This window comes from Yarrowia lipolytica, chromosome 1C (genome assembly GCF_001761485.1).
Source record: "Yarrowia lipolytica chromosome 1C, complete sequence".
NCBI lineage: Eukaryota > Fungi > Ascomycota > Dipodascomycetes > Dipodascales > Yarrowia > Yarrowia lipolytica.
Genome location: NC_090772.1, coordinates 3161357 through 3176592, shown reverse-complemented (window position 1 = coordinate 3176592; position 15236 = coordinate 3161357). Strand labels below are relative to the sequence as shown.

The window sequence follows — 15236 nt, the reverse complement described above, 5'->3', positions numbered from 1 at the left end:
TAACGAGAGATGACGAGTCTAGAATGTGATTTAGAAATGAATGTATATTATTATTATCTGTGGCTTTGCAACGTGTTTTCTATCACTTGTACCATTGGCCTCTGTACGAGGATCTTAGAATTACTGGTGCAAATATTATCATCCCAGTATCATACATCTTTCACATGTTGTATGTGCGTCTGCTGAACTTACTCAAAGGCCTAAAATGGTGCAACTAGAGGGAGTATGTGTGACAGCAGGCATGTGGTGGTTTGTTTGTTTGGGAACTGGTGATCGGTGGAAAAATATCGTCATTTCGTTATAAAAACACCACCTCCCGCTTCACCTCTTTTCATGCTTGCTTCTCCCCATGCGGCGGCTGCTGCTCCTCAACCTGCAATGTTGGGTGCAACCCTAATACACCACAGACCTTATCTAGAACCGATGTCTGATATGGGATAATCACAACAGAAGACGATAACATGATGGAGTGAGTGATGTGGAGCGGTGGTACGAGGGAGAGAAATGGGAGTGGGGTCACGTGGCCCATCGATGGTGTTATTTCTTTGGCCAGATCAAATCAACTTATACACACAAGTGGAGCTTGAGTTAAGCCCTACAGAGAGGCTACGATACAGTAAGAGGCCACTGGGGCTTGATTTCTCACGATATGCTAACACAGTGACTTTTTGTCCGAATTATCCTCGCATACACCACAATCGCTGCGCAGACAGGTGTTTTCGGGGCGCTACAACACCAGCGTGGGAAGAGGAGTGCTGTGGAGAGTGTATCTTCAATTCGACTCCTTGAAGCTGTCCGACTGGAAGAAGGACCTCGAGACACAAAGACAGCGCTATGACTCGTTCCTCAGCGAGTTTGTTAACCCCAGCAATTGCGGTGGAGACAGGAAAATGACGTTTGTGGACCCCTTGAACAATGATATCGACGACACAGACGCCAATGATTCGGAAACCCTTGAGGAGATCAGAAAAGATGTCACTCGAACCTTTCCCGAGGTGGATTTCTTCCAACAAACACATGTTCAACAGTCAATGACCCGGATCCTATTTGTATATGCCAAATTGAACCCTCATTTGAAATACAGACAAGGAATGCATGAGCTTCTGGGGCCTCTAATATACGTGTTGACCATGGACGGAGAGGTGTGTGGAGCGACTGAGGCACTCAGCAATGTGTGTTCGTTGCAATACATCGAACATGACTCCTTTGCACTATTTGAAATTCTTATGACAAATGCTGCTTCTTGGTATTCAACAGATACTCCTTCACAGATTGTCCTCAAGAGCAGACTAATCCAACAGAAGATTCTGCGACAAAGTGACCCGGCTTTGACGGCCAAACTCGAACAGCATTCAATTGAGCCCCAAATTTGGGGTCTACGATGGATCAGACTCCTGTTCTCTCGTGAATTTGACTTCCCAAGTGTGCTGGAACTATGGGATGCTCTATTTGCGGCATCTCCTAAACTGGATCTTGTTGACTATGTCTGTGCTGTCTTATTATTGCGTATCCGTGAAAAGATTATCACTTGTACCGACGACACCGATATCCTCACCTGTCTGTTCCATTATCCCACTTTTGCCGAGGAGAAAATGTGGTCGTTTGTGTCCAATGCCGTTTACCTGAGAAACCATGTGAACAGAGAAGGAGGTCGATACGTGTCAGACCAATACAGCCATTTGTGGCGAGAAGATAACCCTCTTTCTGAGTCTGACACGTCTAGAAACGGCCCCTCCAAGCTGGAGGACGTGTTTTCCACTCTGTCGAGAAACTGGGGAGTCGACAAGATCTACAATGAGGTGGTTAGAGCTGCTAATGACGTCAACACTATGGGACTCCGAAATACGACCCAAGCCAGACTCAATGACGTCATTGAAGGATATGTACGGCAACGGACAGATGGAGTGTCTCGTGATCTCGAAAGGCTGTCTGACTTATTTGATAACACTCAAGACGTCCACACCCAGGAGTACAGGGACGCAGTGGCCGAGCTGAGAGCTCTGAGCAAGAGACTGGCTATTAGAGACGGGGTCGAGATGAGTGACAGACCGGACAAAGAGCGTCATGAAACACCTACCGTGGATCCCAAACAAGTAAGCACTACTCCCCACGACCCTGTCGTAGCCGGATCACGTGAAAGCCATTTTGAAACGTCCTCTCGAAGTGCATCTGACACCCCTACAAGGAAGTCTCTAGCTCAATCACAATTCTCTTGGATGCTGGGAGACGAAAGTCCTATTGGAAAAGTGGAGCTGGAAGATACCAAGTTTGGCCCCATTCCTGGGTCATCGTCTAACAAGCCCGTGACCAGTGTCTCTGCGAAAAAGAAGGAGGTGAAGAAGAATGTCTTTGAGTTAGAAGAAAGGGCCGTTGATGGGCCCTTGTAAAGTGGGTGAGCAGTCTCTTGAAATTACCACGAAAAACTGTACTAATGATTTTGCGGTAAATTGATTCTACGTGTCTAAATGTACACCATAACCGATTTCTGACCATCGGATTCGGTAAGACACACTTAGTCTAGTTACGCTCTAAAAGAAATTACCGAGAGATCATACGTTAACACCTTCAGCAATCAACACTTGTGCACCAGAAGATGTCAACATTCCTTATAATTAGTTGGAAAATCTATGATACTTCCAATAAATAGTTGATCACATTGCTCACCGAGCTATCTTAACAAAGGTTATTCTTTCACAGCAAAGTTATAATTAAATGAATGTATATGCAGAAAAAAAAAAAAAAAAAAACTGGGTGGGCACACAATACTGACAATTCGTGTCTACACACTCAGGTCTACATTACTATTGCAGTCATAATTCATAATTCATAATTCATTCAATTCGTAATATCATAAGATGGGATACTCACTCGCCCTCTTCCTCAGCGTCACAAATCAAACAACCAATCTCGTCAACCATACCGAGCCTGTTCATGCAGCCCAGATGGAACACGTGGCCACACTTGAAGACAACCACCCGGTCGGTCAGCTGGCCGTCGATTCGCTCACCATCGCAGCTCTCCTTGCCCTTGTTTTTGAACACCATTTTTCCTTCGCGGCCTCGGATCTTGGCCTGTTGCCATGCTTTGTACAACGTCACGCCATCGACGCCCTTTCCGTAGATGGGTTTGCCACAAGCGTCACAGCTAGCCGATCCTACCTTCCAGCCTCTCAACCGCTGCTTCTCCAAATCCTTCATCATCAGAGCATACGTGTTGGCATCTAGAATCTCCTTGGTGAGTTGAAGGAAGCGGATTTTGAACTTGTAGTTGTCAGTCACTCCCAGAACAACAGACTTGACTACCCGGGCAGAAGTGTGCTTCTGGTGAAGCAGGATCTTGTGAACCAGTCTGTACGAAACAAGATCAGTCGACAGCTGCTTAAAACCCTGAGAAATGGCTTCTTCAGATTTCAAGCCAGACAGAAGCTTGTTCCACAGAGTTTCATCCTTGTCACAAACTCGTGCACCGACCTCAATAAGATGGTTCACGTGATCCCCACCGTCTTCTGCTCCGTTGATTACTTTCAACAGATGATCCAGGGCCTCATCGTATCGCTTCTTCTTCTGCAGCAGAATGACCAGTGACTCAGTGTTATTGGTGGCTTTTAGCAACGATGAAACACTCTCGATGACGCAGTTGTCAAAGTCCAGAGCTGAAAGCTCCGTCTCAAGTTGATCCAAAACGCCCTCCTTCGATCGAGCAAGCAATGTAATGTAAAGGACCCAAAAAGGTGACTTGGGGGACTCGCTTCCAGACATTCTGAGACTGTGGAAGTAAGACTTGAGGTAGAGGAGCTGCTGATCAGACTCAATTCCACTATCAAGGATAACAGAATGCAATCGAGGACACCACTCCGACACCAAAGAGACAGTTCGACTCGGACTAAGCCGGATAAGCTGCTCAAAGTTGGTCTTGACTGACTCCTCAATCTTGGACCGTTCCTTTGCAGCCTTGGCACTGCTACCATTCGTCTCTTCAAACGACTTCTCAACCACTTCAAAGATATCGTCGAACAGCTCGGTAGCAAAAGAGTGGTCAACTAGCTTGGGGAATAGTCTCTCGGTGCGATAAATGTAAGACAAAGCACCATTGTAACCGGCTTCAGACAGAAGAGAAATAGTCCACTGAAGATCGAACGGCCTGAACTTGGAAATCAACACTTCAGCGGCAAGTTCACACTCCTGCCGAAGTTCTTGAGGTGCTCCAACACATAAGTGTTCCAGAATGGACTTAAGAATACCTTCTCCAAGCATAATGAACTGGGAGTACTTGGGATAGTTTCTCGCGATGAAAATGAGGGTGTACACATGACATTCAGGGGATAGCTCGGGGGCAATCTGAAGAAGAACATCAACAATCATCTGACGGTTAATGTGACGTCCAAAAGACACCTCCTCAGAAAACTGAGCACTTGTCCCACCGGTCAAACTGGCTCCTCCCTGCTGAAAGAAGTGCTCATCAATTGGAGTCTCGGCATGCTCAACGTTGTCGTTCAGGAAATGGTCTTCGAACGCCTCATCTAAAGCCACGTAGAAAGAAGCAGGGTTGAAGGTGATCAACGATTTCAGATAAGGGTAGTCATCGGTGGAAACCAACGAGGGGATCTTCCGTCCATTGATCTTGGGCCACACAATGAAGTTGCCAATCAACAGAACGTAATACAACGAACTTTTGGCCTCAATCTCCTTCTGAGAAGTAGCCATCTTCAATCCAGTGGGGTAGATTCGACCAGAGAAAATATAGGATAGATAAGAGTACGCTCTGTTGGCGATACCATTCTCATCTCCAGAAGCAATGGCCTGGAAGAACTCAGACAGCGGAGAAATGTAGTCATTGAGAGCGACATTCCAAATGTAAATGGACGCATCCAACAGACCATATTTCTTGCACAGGCCCAGAGTGGTATCAACGTCCAAGGTGGCAGGGTCTAATGTGCAAATGATCTCTTCCATCTTGTCGGTAGTGTCTTCTGACACGGAGTACGTCGAAATAAGACCCTTGAAGACACGCGGTGACACAGACCGAAGCCGGAGATCAAACACAGCCGTCGCGATAGTGTCCAGATACAACGGCAGGTGGTCAGAGTCCTCGTACATGTCGTAGATAGTGCTATCAATTGACGTGTCATCGAGATTTATCAGGGCATCGACACAAATAGATGTCAGCTCTGCCAAGTCAAGACTGGTCTCCGCTCGAAGAGCCCGTGGAAGAATCTTCTGAATCACCTCCAGAATAGCAGGCTTGACTACTGCTCTTCGGAGAGTGTCGTCAACGGGCAAACCTACCACAACACCATCTCCAGAATCACTGTCATAGTACGTCAAAGCCAACTTGACAGCATTCAGATACTGCTCCTGCTTGACCAGAATCTCCACCTTGTCGTACCACGAAAGGGTGTATCCAACTACGAGCTCATAACACCCAAGAAGAAAGATTCGACCCTTGAAAGTGCAAACAGTAGAAGAATAGGAGTCCAGAGGAACCACAGGAACGCTATTGTCGTCGTCGTCGTGTTCCTTGTTGCTGCCACTTCGAGCAATACGCAACTGTCCAAGAGAATTGGAATACCGATCAAACTTGAGCACATGTTTGCTTAGAAGGTCAACAGAGGCACTCAAATGCAAGTCTCCATGGCTGAAAGACATGATCAACAAGGATTGGGTAGCTGTAATTAGACCCAGAACCTGCCGGTTGATCCACTGAATGGAAACAATACTCTCGGAGGTCGTGTGACGAGCAATGCTGGTGAACTTGAGCTTCTTTCCGAACCCAGAAGAGGCACCGCTCTGAATCTCCAGAATAGTCACAACGTTGGCCCACGAGTACGCCAGAATAGGCTTGTCCGAACCCACAACGGAAGTACTGCTCCGAACAGCAGGATACCACGCCAGAGTGCCAATGAAACCGAGAGTGGGATTGGTATTTTTGGGTCGACCAATCTTAAACTGAGTCATGACAGTGGGTGTGGTGGAGATGATTGCCAGGATATGGGGGGTCATAATAGCCACCAAACCAAGTTCATCGGTAACGGAGGAAACAGAGCCTAGTGGTAAGGAAGAACAGGCAAATATGGTGGTCGGCTTGTTTCCCAGAGAAGTTGGGGTCGATTGACCCATAATACACGCCGAACGGGTCTTTCGACCAGTTATACTGGTGTATCCATCATGTAAATAGGTTTTACCAGCCGCGCTTCCAGAAACGATACACGAATGACGCTTACCAACAAACGCAATGCTCAGAACAGCAGCATTCTTGGTCTGGGGAGCAATCACAAGGTCATGCTTGAGAATGTTCAGGTCCCATGTGATCACATGACCCGATTCATGGCCCACAGCTAAAAATGTGGCATCGGAAGACACGGCCAGGCATGTGACAGGACTGTTGATGAACACCAGGGCCTTTTTCATGTTCTGTTGGTAGTCGAACACGAGTGTCACTCCGTTTTTGGTACCCACACAGATGGTGTTGGTCACCAGAAGGGCACTGGGTTCACCATACTCCAATTGGCCAGCCTCGGAGTAGATTTGGTTCGAAATGTTATGCAATTTGGTCCACGACATGGAATCTGTAGCTAGCGAGTCTTCCAGAGACGTCAAGTGCCGAGGGCTAGCATATGCATTAGGGGAGCCTCGACTAGTAAGCTCAGATCCACTTCTGCTGTGTCCAGATCGTTTCAACAGCGAAGAAATTCGGGTTTCGAATCGCTTTTCGAATGGACGAATCTCCATGTTGGAAGAACTGGGAGACATGCTTCGTGTGACTGCCGAGAGGTGCAGGGGGGTTCTGACAGGAGACAAACCTGCTGCACGAGGCGATTTCGTAGGTGACGGGGTTCTTAGAGGCGTCGAAACAGGAGACAGAGCCAGCTCCAATGTTGGAGACAGAGGATCATTTTGTTTCGAGTCTCCTTGATCCTCTTCCTGCTCGTGTTCTTCCACAGCCTCCTCTGCCTTCTCCACTTCAACAATTGGAATAGAGGTCCTAGAAGACGTGGAGGAATTGCGTTTTTTGAAGAAGGACGGAACCGTAGTATCCAAATCAGCGTTGAGTTTTTCGATATCTTCTTCGGTGGGCGACGTGCGTGTGTAGTCGGAAAACTGGTGTACATTTGATTCGTATGATTCAGGTTCCGGAGCCACCATGGTCAGAGAAGTGTTGTCTGGCGCAACTGGATCTGCCGGCGTGCACACATGGTTGATGGCGGGTTCTGTGTCATGCCCGTTCAGCTGAGGCGAAGCAGCGAACTCCTCATTGGCCTGTTCAATCGTGGGTTCCGGTTCTTCAATGGCAGCGACCTCTTCTTCGACCGTGAATTCCTCGACTTGTTCCCTGACCATAAGCTCGACATTCCTCTTCTCCATTTCAACCTCTCCCACAGGCTCCTCCACAATCTTTTCGGCCGACTCCTCCACCGGCTGCATCTGCTCAACCTCGTGGTCTGCAGATTGCATCTCTCCAAACTCCTCCGTATCCATGCTGTCCATCTGTGGTTCCATTTCCTCTACCTCCGGCTCCATTGGCTCAAAGGACGCAATCGGCACAGAACTCATGTCGTTGTCCATGCCGTTGCCCATGCCGTTGTCCATGTCGTTGTCCATGTCGTTGTCCATATCGCCATAATCGTAGCTGGTGGCGGGGACGTTGGGCCGTTCAGGCAGTGTTGTGAACCGTGCAAATGAAGTTTCTCGCACAACAGACGGCCGTGCGGGTGATTTGGGTTGTATCGTGTCCTTCTTTTCCTCCTTCTTTTCCTCCTCCTTTTCCTCCTCCTTCACCTCACTGTTCTCCTTGTCGCTCTTGACCACCTCTTTCTGTACTACCCCATCCGGCTCGGGCGTAGGCTCCAGATCCGGGGTGGGAGTTGCGGAGTCGCTCTGACTGATATCATTGACCAGAGTCGGTGATGAAGTGGCTGTGTGTTAGTTCGTTCGCTCTTCTCTTCTGTTTCTGGGCCATGTTGATAAGTTGATCTCGATCACATGTCCCAGGAGCACCATCTGGGCAGTGCATACTCACCTGATTCAAGAGGATCCAACGTCTCTCTGGAGGTGGCTGGCCGTGATCTCTTGGCCTTTTTCTTGGACTTTTTAGCACCCATTTTGTGTCACTGGATACCTTGGTCTTCAAAGTCAGCTCGACGTGGCTATTGTCTGGTGCTGCCTATCACTGTGTGCGGGTGTACGTCATGCGTTGGGACTTGGGGAGAGCGGATTAGACTCTCGGTACAAGAGCCTTGGGAGGATCTGATAATTTTCACTGCGCAAACTTTACTGCTACATGCATCAACTGCAAGTTGATAGCCAGACTGACGGACGACCAGAGCGTGGATCTGTGTACCGAGTTAGGGAGGATTTGCTTTTACGGACTAAACCGACCTGTTTTGTATAGCGTATCTGTTTGCCCGTCCAGAGTTGTTAAAAACCGCGCATTTTACTCTCTACTGTCCGCGGGCTGGTGTCTCTCTTTAGAGTGTAAAATACGAAAAGACTCAAGCCCATGTTGTAAAAGGCTTGGCGATGAAAATGATAGGTGGGAACCGAACACGGGAGAAAACAAGTGGCATCACATTAACCAAACAGGAAGAACTAGGCGTCGTCCGTCGTCTTGTGTCTTCGTCTGGCAAAGGCGTGTCTTCTCGTTCAATAGAGCGGAAGTAGATTGTCATCTAAGACGGAGATTTATTCAAGAAAAGGCTGGTACAGTTTATTATGATTTATAAGTAAGCATGCATAGAAAAAGATGGCTGTGTAATACAAGTTACGCTCGTGTTAGTCTAGAGACGGATGATAACGGGATCAGATCAGTAATGTGACATTGAGACGGTACAACTAGACTCAACTCAGCGTATATCTGATCAGGGTTGAAGCACTTTTTCCACCTGACGACGAATGAACCTCAACTGTAACCAGCCACCAAGACAGCCTAAGTAATTACGCACACACACACACACACACACACACAATTATTGATGAAAAACCCAGTGTTACGTATATAAAAAAGTTATTATAAAACAATAAAAAAAATCCATAGAACAGAGAACCTATAGAAATCATAGAAACTATAGAAAACATTTGCAAGAAAATTCTACCATAGAAACAATAGTGACCTGACGGACCAGTGTGCCACACTGCCATTATTTACTACGTATATATGTACTGTATTGTTTGCGACCACGCTGCTGATAATCTACACACCGAACTGACCTGAGTATAAGGACCAAACTAACCAAATTAATACACACCTCAACTACAGGGCACAATTTCTAGTGGAAATTTACAATACAATTAAATACAAGGAGTGTTAGAACCCGGCTCTCTAGATGAGGAGAGCGGCGAAAGAAAGAACCATAACCAGCATGGTGGGCTTGGCGATGGAGCCACCGTTGGCCTGAGAAGGACCGGTAACGGAAGAGGGAGACACCTGGGCCACCTCGGGGGCCTTGGGGAAGGCGGGAGAAGCTGAGACGGCGAAGGAAGGAGCAGGGACAGGCTTGACAGAGCCGGGGGCGGGAGCCTTGGGGGCGGCGGACTGAGCAGGGGCCTGGGCGGGAGCCTCGGGAGCGTTGGAGATCACAGCGGGGGTCTTGGTGACGGTGGTGGTCTCGACTCGGACGGAGCCATTCTCGGTGACAGTCTTGGTAGAGACAGAGACAACGGGGGAAGCCTTGGAGACTACGGCGTGGGGCTGGGTGACGGTGGTGGCCTCGACTCGGACAGAACCGTTCTCGGTGACAGTCTTGGTAGAGACAGAGACAACGGGGGCGGGAGCAGGGACAACAGCGGCGGGGGTGGTAGCCTTGGACTGGACAGGAGCAGGAGCAGGGACACCGGGGGTGACGGTAACAACTGCCACTCCAGACTCGGTGACCTTGGGCTCGTACCAGGTGGAGGTACCGGAGGTCAGGCAAGAGACAGTCACGGTCTTGGTGATACCCTCGATGACGGTGGTGGGGGCAGGGACAGCAGCCACAGACTTGCCGGGAGTGACGGTGACAACGTGGACGCCAGATTCAGTGACCTTAGGAGCGTACCAGGTAGAAGTGCCGGAAGAGTAGCAAGAGACGGTGACGGTCTTGGTCACGTCCTTGGTGACAGTAACGACAGCAACACCAGACTCAGTGGTCTTCTCGGCACCGTGGATGATTGTGGAGGAGCCGGATGTCTCGCAAGTGACGGTGACAGTCTTGGTGGCGCTTGTGACGGTGACGGTCTTCACTCCGTGGACGGAGGAGCCGGTGGGGTGCTGCCACTTGGAGCCAGACTCGCAGACGGGGCAGTAGGTAGCGGTGACGGTGGAGGTAGCGGTGTAGATCTCAGTGTCAGTGACCACAGGAGCAGCAGTTCCAGAGGCAGCTCCGTCCTTGGAGGCAGCAGCAGCGGCAGAAGAAGCAGCAGTGGCAGAAGAAGCAGCAGAAGAGTCGTGGGCAGAAGTAACGGGAACGGGAGCAGTACCATTGGTGGAAGAGGCAGGTTGAGCAGAGGCACCGGAAGAGGCAGAGTCAACGGAAGAGCCAACAGGGGTGGTAGACGAGCCAACGGGGACCACGGGAGTGGTAGAGTTGGCAACAGGAGCAGCAGAAGAAGCAGCATCAACGGAAGAGCCAACAGGGGTGGTAGACGAGCCAACGGGGACCACAGGAGTAGTAGAGTTGGCAACGGGAGCGGCAGAAGAGGCGGGTTCAACAGCAGAAGCAGTAGCAGCGGAGCTCAGAGGAGTGGTGGGAGCAGCGGAGCTGGCAACGGGGGTGGTGGAGTTGGCAGCAACGGGGGCATCAGTACCAGCAGCAGCAGCGGTGGAGCTCAGAGGGGTAGTAGGAGCAGCGGAGCTGGCAACGGGGGTGGTGGAGTTGGCAGCAACGGGAGCATCAGTACCAGCGGCAGCTGCGGCAGAGCTAGAGGCGGGAGCAGTGGAGTTGGCAGGGGCAGAGGAAGGAAGAGGGGTGGTGGCCTGAGAAGAGACGGGAGCAGCAGAAGAAGCGGCGGGGGTGGGGGAGTTAGCAGCCACAGGAGCCTCGGAGGAAGGAGCAGCAGAGCTCACAGGGGTGGTAGAGCTGACGGGAGCAGAGCTCGAGGCAGGAGAGGTAGAATTGGAAGCAACGGGGACCGCAGAGGAGGGGGCAACAGAACTGACAGGAGTGGTAGAGCTGACAGGAGTGGTGGAGCTGACAGGAGCAGAGCTGGCAACAGGAGAGGTAGAGTTGGCAGCAACAGGAGCCTCAGAAGCAGAACCAGCGGCAGCAGAGCTGGAGGGAACCGAAGAAACGGGAGCAGCAGAGCTGGAAGGAGCCGAAGAAACGGGGGCAGCAGAGCTGGAGGGAACCGAAGAAACGGGAGCAGCAGAGCTGGAAGGAACCGAAGAAACGGGAGCAGCAGAGCTGGAAGGAACCGAAGAAACGGGAGCAGCAGAGCTGGAAGGAACCGAAGAAACGGGGGCAGCAGAGCTGGAGGGGACAGCAGAGCTGGAGGGGACAGCAGAGCTCGAGACAGGAGCAGAGGACACAGGTAGGGGAGTAGTGGACTGCGCAGAGCTCTGGGGGGCGCTAGAAGAGGAGTTGGCAGGCTGAGAAGACTGAGGAACAACAGCGGAGGTGGAGTTGGCAAAGGGACCCTGGGCAACCACCGAGGTGGCCAGAAGGGCAACGGCAATGTGGAATCGCATTGTTTTAATGTTGTGTGTCTTAGCGAGTGTAGAAGCGAGAGAATGAGGTCGGGTGATCTGGAGAACTCATCCTGGGGAGCTGGAAGGCATTATATATCTCTGCTCAGCCAAGTTTACTTTTGCAAAAACGTCATATTGTGGTATGTTGGCCATACTGGTGGAAGTAGAGTTCTTCTAAAGGTTGATAGGTATTCGGTTTGAGTTTTCGTTAACTATTTTTTTTTTTTTTCTGCATATTACATTCATTTAATTATAACTTTGCCGTGATATTGGGAGTGGAAAAAGGTGGGTACAGTAGACGATAGAGCACTACTTATACAGCACGAGAGGAAGTTTTCCTGACAGTTGAGTGAAATAATGAGCTACCATAAATCAATCAATCTTGAGATTGTTTGTCTGCGATAATATACCACCTCCCCACATAGCTTCGGCGTGTTTGTTCGTTTCATTCGGGAAAACGCCACTCCAGTCTTCCAGTTCTCTAATCTCAATCCTTTCCCATTGCCCTCTTCATTTGCATTGGCCTTTGAAAACTTCTCCTTGTGGGTTCTTCTTCGTTCATTGGTTTTGGTTCCTGCGTCTCCCCTGTGGTGACTACGCGCCCCTGCTACGCTGTGTTCTCTCGGTGGCCTCGGCCGCCCTTTTACGCTTGCTACTGTGGTCTACTCCTCGCTCATCGTGAAAGTGCTGGCGGGTTGTCCATCGTAGAAACCACATCTGGGGTTTCCTTCAGGAATTGAAGCAAACCCTGTTGGACATGTCCCAGGGTGGCGCTACTATGATTTTTGGGTTCGTTAACTATGCTTCTGCTGTTTGGGTTTTGGGCAAAAGGGTTAAGAAGAAATTTTTGGATAAATGAAAAACGAAAATCCAGGGAAAAGTAAATACCGCAGCATCAGTTGTAAGAATTAGTAATGGGGGAGGGTGATGGCAGAATGTGCAGATATAGATATGTCTCGTAGCAGGTGAAAACTCCTGTCTTCGACGCCAACCACGGCTGGCTCTAGAACACGTGAGATCAACGAAGATCACCACCAGCCGCCCTTCTCCTGTGGGTTACTCTGCCTTTCCGCTGTCCACATGGATCAAAGTTAACGCAAAGTGCACCGACCACACAGACTCCTGTCGCTCGATAGGCACAGACGACACAAAGGCTCTATTGTGCTGGCTCGCATTCTCTTTGTCTCTCCTCTGTTCAGCCGGGTCCTTTGTGCAAATGTACAATGTACGGGGGGCAAGAAGGGTTGGCGAAATGACTAAACTGCCCATGGGGGTCTGTTTGATTGGGCATTGTTAGTTTCTGACATTGACCCATCGTCTGGATCCACAGCTCTATCCACATCTCGACGGGTTCTGCATCTCCAGCATGACTATGAATCCTCTCATCAAAAGGCAGTCGAAAGTTCACAAATACAGTCGAGTTTGCTCAGTATCCATCTCAATGTAACATGGTCGAGAATGAACGCATGGCCGTTGGAAAGCAATAATCAATAAATCGGAGTTGACAAACGAGGTTGCTGCTCAGGAGTTGAGCGATTTCTTGCCGGTCTGAAGATCTTCAACGTCTCTGTGCCGCTCGGGAATCACATGGAACATGCAAAAAGAAAGTCATAATCTCTGACCACGATCAGCGGCCGGTATCTCTGGAGCTGTTAAGACAATATGCTGGTCTCTCCAACAAGTAGTGCTGGGCAGAGCTGGACAGTGTTTGGTGTACAACAAACTCTATTTGGGAAGAGAGAGCTGCTGACGGTGGAGGAATTCGTGCGGTGGAGAGACGTTGAAGAGAAAGCAAAGCCACAGATTTATTTGAAATAACAACAGTATTGAACATCCCGCTCCTTAGGTCTCTGACTTCATTGGAATGTCTTTATCTGGCACTTTTCAATACTGACCACGAACAGAAGATTAGAAAAACTCTAAATCAGATAACACGCGAATAATTCACCATCAACACCATCCACCACCAGTCCAACTCCTCAAAATACCACCGATTGATCTAAGAAAACAGGGATTCCCCGAGTCTCCAGACGAGGACACACTCAAGCAACTTCGAGATGCATGTGTGAGCCTCACCAACGAGCATTCGCACGAGCTAGAGAAGGCGTCTGTTATCTGGGAAACTGCACATCTTCCTATTCTGTATCTGCTGCGAGAATGGGAAAAGCAGCAACTGCCATACAAGCTCAAACGGCATTTTGTGCGGATTCGCCGAGCTGTGGTCTTTTTCTGGACAAAATTGATGATTCTGGGCGAGTCGTCCGAGGATCAGACTCGAATCAAAAAGACTCTGGCAAGAACTAACAGAGTCAGCGTCTCGGAGCTGGTAATATCAGAGACGGGAATGGCTCTCGGATACTACTACCTCGCCGAGACTCATCGCTATTCAGGTACACCCAAAGCCTATGTTGGATGGCTCTACAGATGTGCTCTGATGCGAGATCCAGGGCTGAAAGCCGCAGTGTTTGATAGTCTGGCCAAACATTACCACATGTCTGGCAAAATTACCCAACGTATGATCGCCCTACAGACGTCGTATCTATTGATGCCCACCGAACAAGTCGAGAATGCAATCATAGAGCTCACTAAGATTCATAACTTCACATTTGACTCCTTGGCCACCGCCCGAGAGCTGCTGGAACACACAGTCATGATTATACTATGTGGAAGATCTCCACTGTACATCCTAGAAGCCCTCCATATCTGTCTGCATGACAACTATCGGGCTTCTGGCGACCTCGAAGAGAGACCCTCTTTCGCAGAGATACCACATTCCACACGTACCGCACACAAACTGTCACATCTTTTGCCTTCAGCGCTAGCTATGCTTGCCTACAAACCTGATCTGGATTGTCTGCGGAGCTACACGGCTATAGAATGTATGAATGGTCTTGTTGAGCTGTTTGGAAGTGCCCCATTCAGTGTCTCTGACTCAGAGAAAGTGCTGCCTGGCGATTTGCTTTTTGAGGAGCTTGAGTTGGCCTCGATTCCTTCTTTTACAGACATTTATGAGCTCCGTAGGGACCTCTATGAGCAGATGAGTTGTCTATGGGCCACACTGCAACGCCGAGGCCAGACTTACAATGTCTCCTATGACGATTTTCAGCGTGTGCAGTGCATTATTTATTTAGCCAAATCCAAACCTGCCTTGGCCGAAAAGGGTGTGTTTGGTAAATGAACTTTTGATTGACTGTACTGTCGTTGTACGAGTACTTGTAAATCCAATCCAGTTGTCGTTTTCGTATGCACCGTATGCCGATGCACTCTTCCACGCCAATTTACCCGATCGACAGATCGACACGCCATTGTTAATTATTGTTAATCATTGTCAATCTGCACGCCCTACTGGGGGCATTGCTTTGTGTGTCCAGTGTATTGGCAGGGTTAGAGTGTCTGATCACGAAAATCAGGTCTATCGCTGAGGCAGGGATACTTGAGACACGCACGGCGCAGAGGAGCAAAGGCAAACACGATTGCTACCGCGCTTGACCACACTTTTTTTTGGCCTCGGTTGGCCCAATGTGGATTCTCCAGTTTCCCAACTGAGATATCTATGGGACGCATGTAACATTGGTTTT

At 49.4% G+C, this 15236-nt stretch overlaps 4 protein-coding genes across 4 annotated transcripts; 2 read left to right on the top strand and 2 right to left on the bottom strand.

Annotated features, from left to right (window-relative positions):
- Nucleotides 1-461: 461 nt before the first annotated feature.
- Nucleotides 462-2387, top strand: YALI1_C31759g (uncharacterized protein; the record flags this gene model as incomplete). The annotated part of the gene is made up of 2 exons (XM_502160.4): nucleotides 462-469; nucleotides 662-2387. 2 exons carry the CDS (start codon nucleotides 462-464, stop codon nucleotides 2385-2387), a joined length of 1734 nt encoding a protein of 577 aa, XP_502160.4.
- A 477-nt stretch (nucleotides 2388-2864) lies between these two features.
- YALI1_C31684g (uncharacterized protein) lies at nucleotides 2865-8098 on the bottom strand (the record flags this gene model as incomplete). Its single annotated transcript, XM_502159.4, has 2 exons — nucleotides 2865-7912; nucleotides 8017-8098. The coding sequence occupies 2 exons, from the start codon at nucleotides 8096-8098 to the stop codon at nucleotides 2865-2867; spliced, it is 5130 nt and encodes a 1709-aa protein (XP_502159.4).
- A 1217-nt stretch (nucleotides 8099-9315) lies between these two features.
- Nucleotides 9316-11658, bottom strand: YALI1_C31649g (uncharacterized protein; the record flags this gene model as incomplete). The annotated part of the gene is made up of 1 exon (XM_502158.3): nucleotides 9316-11658. The coding sequence occupies one exon, from the start codon at nucleotides 11656-11658 to the stop codon at nucleotides 9316-9318; it is 2343 nt and encodes a 780-aa protein (XP_502158.3).
- Nucleotides 11659-13900: 2242 nt separating this feature from the next.
- Nucleotides 13901-14836, top strand: YALI1_C31626g (uncharacterized protein; the record flags this gene model as incomplete). Its single annotated transcript, XM_068282538.1, has 1 exon — nucleotides 13901-14836. One exon carries the CDS (start codon nucleotides 13901-13903, stop codon nucleotides 14834-14836), a length of 936 nt encoding a protein of 311 aa, XP_068138639.1.
- Between the last annotated feature and the right edge of the window lie 400 nt (nucleotides 14837-15236).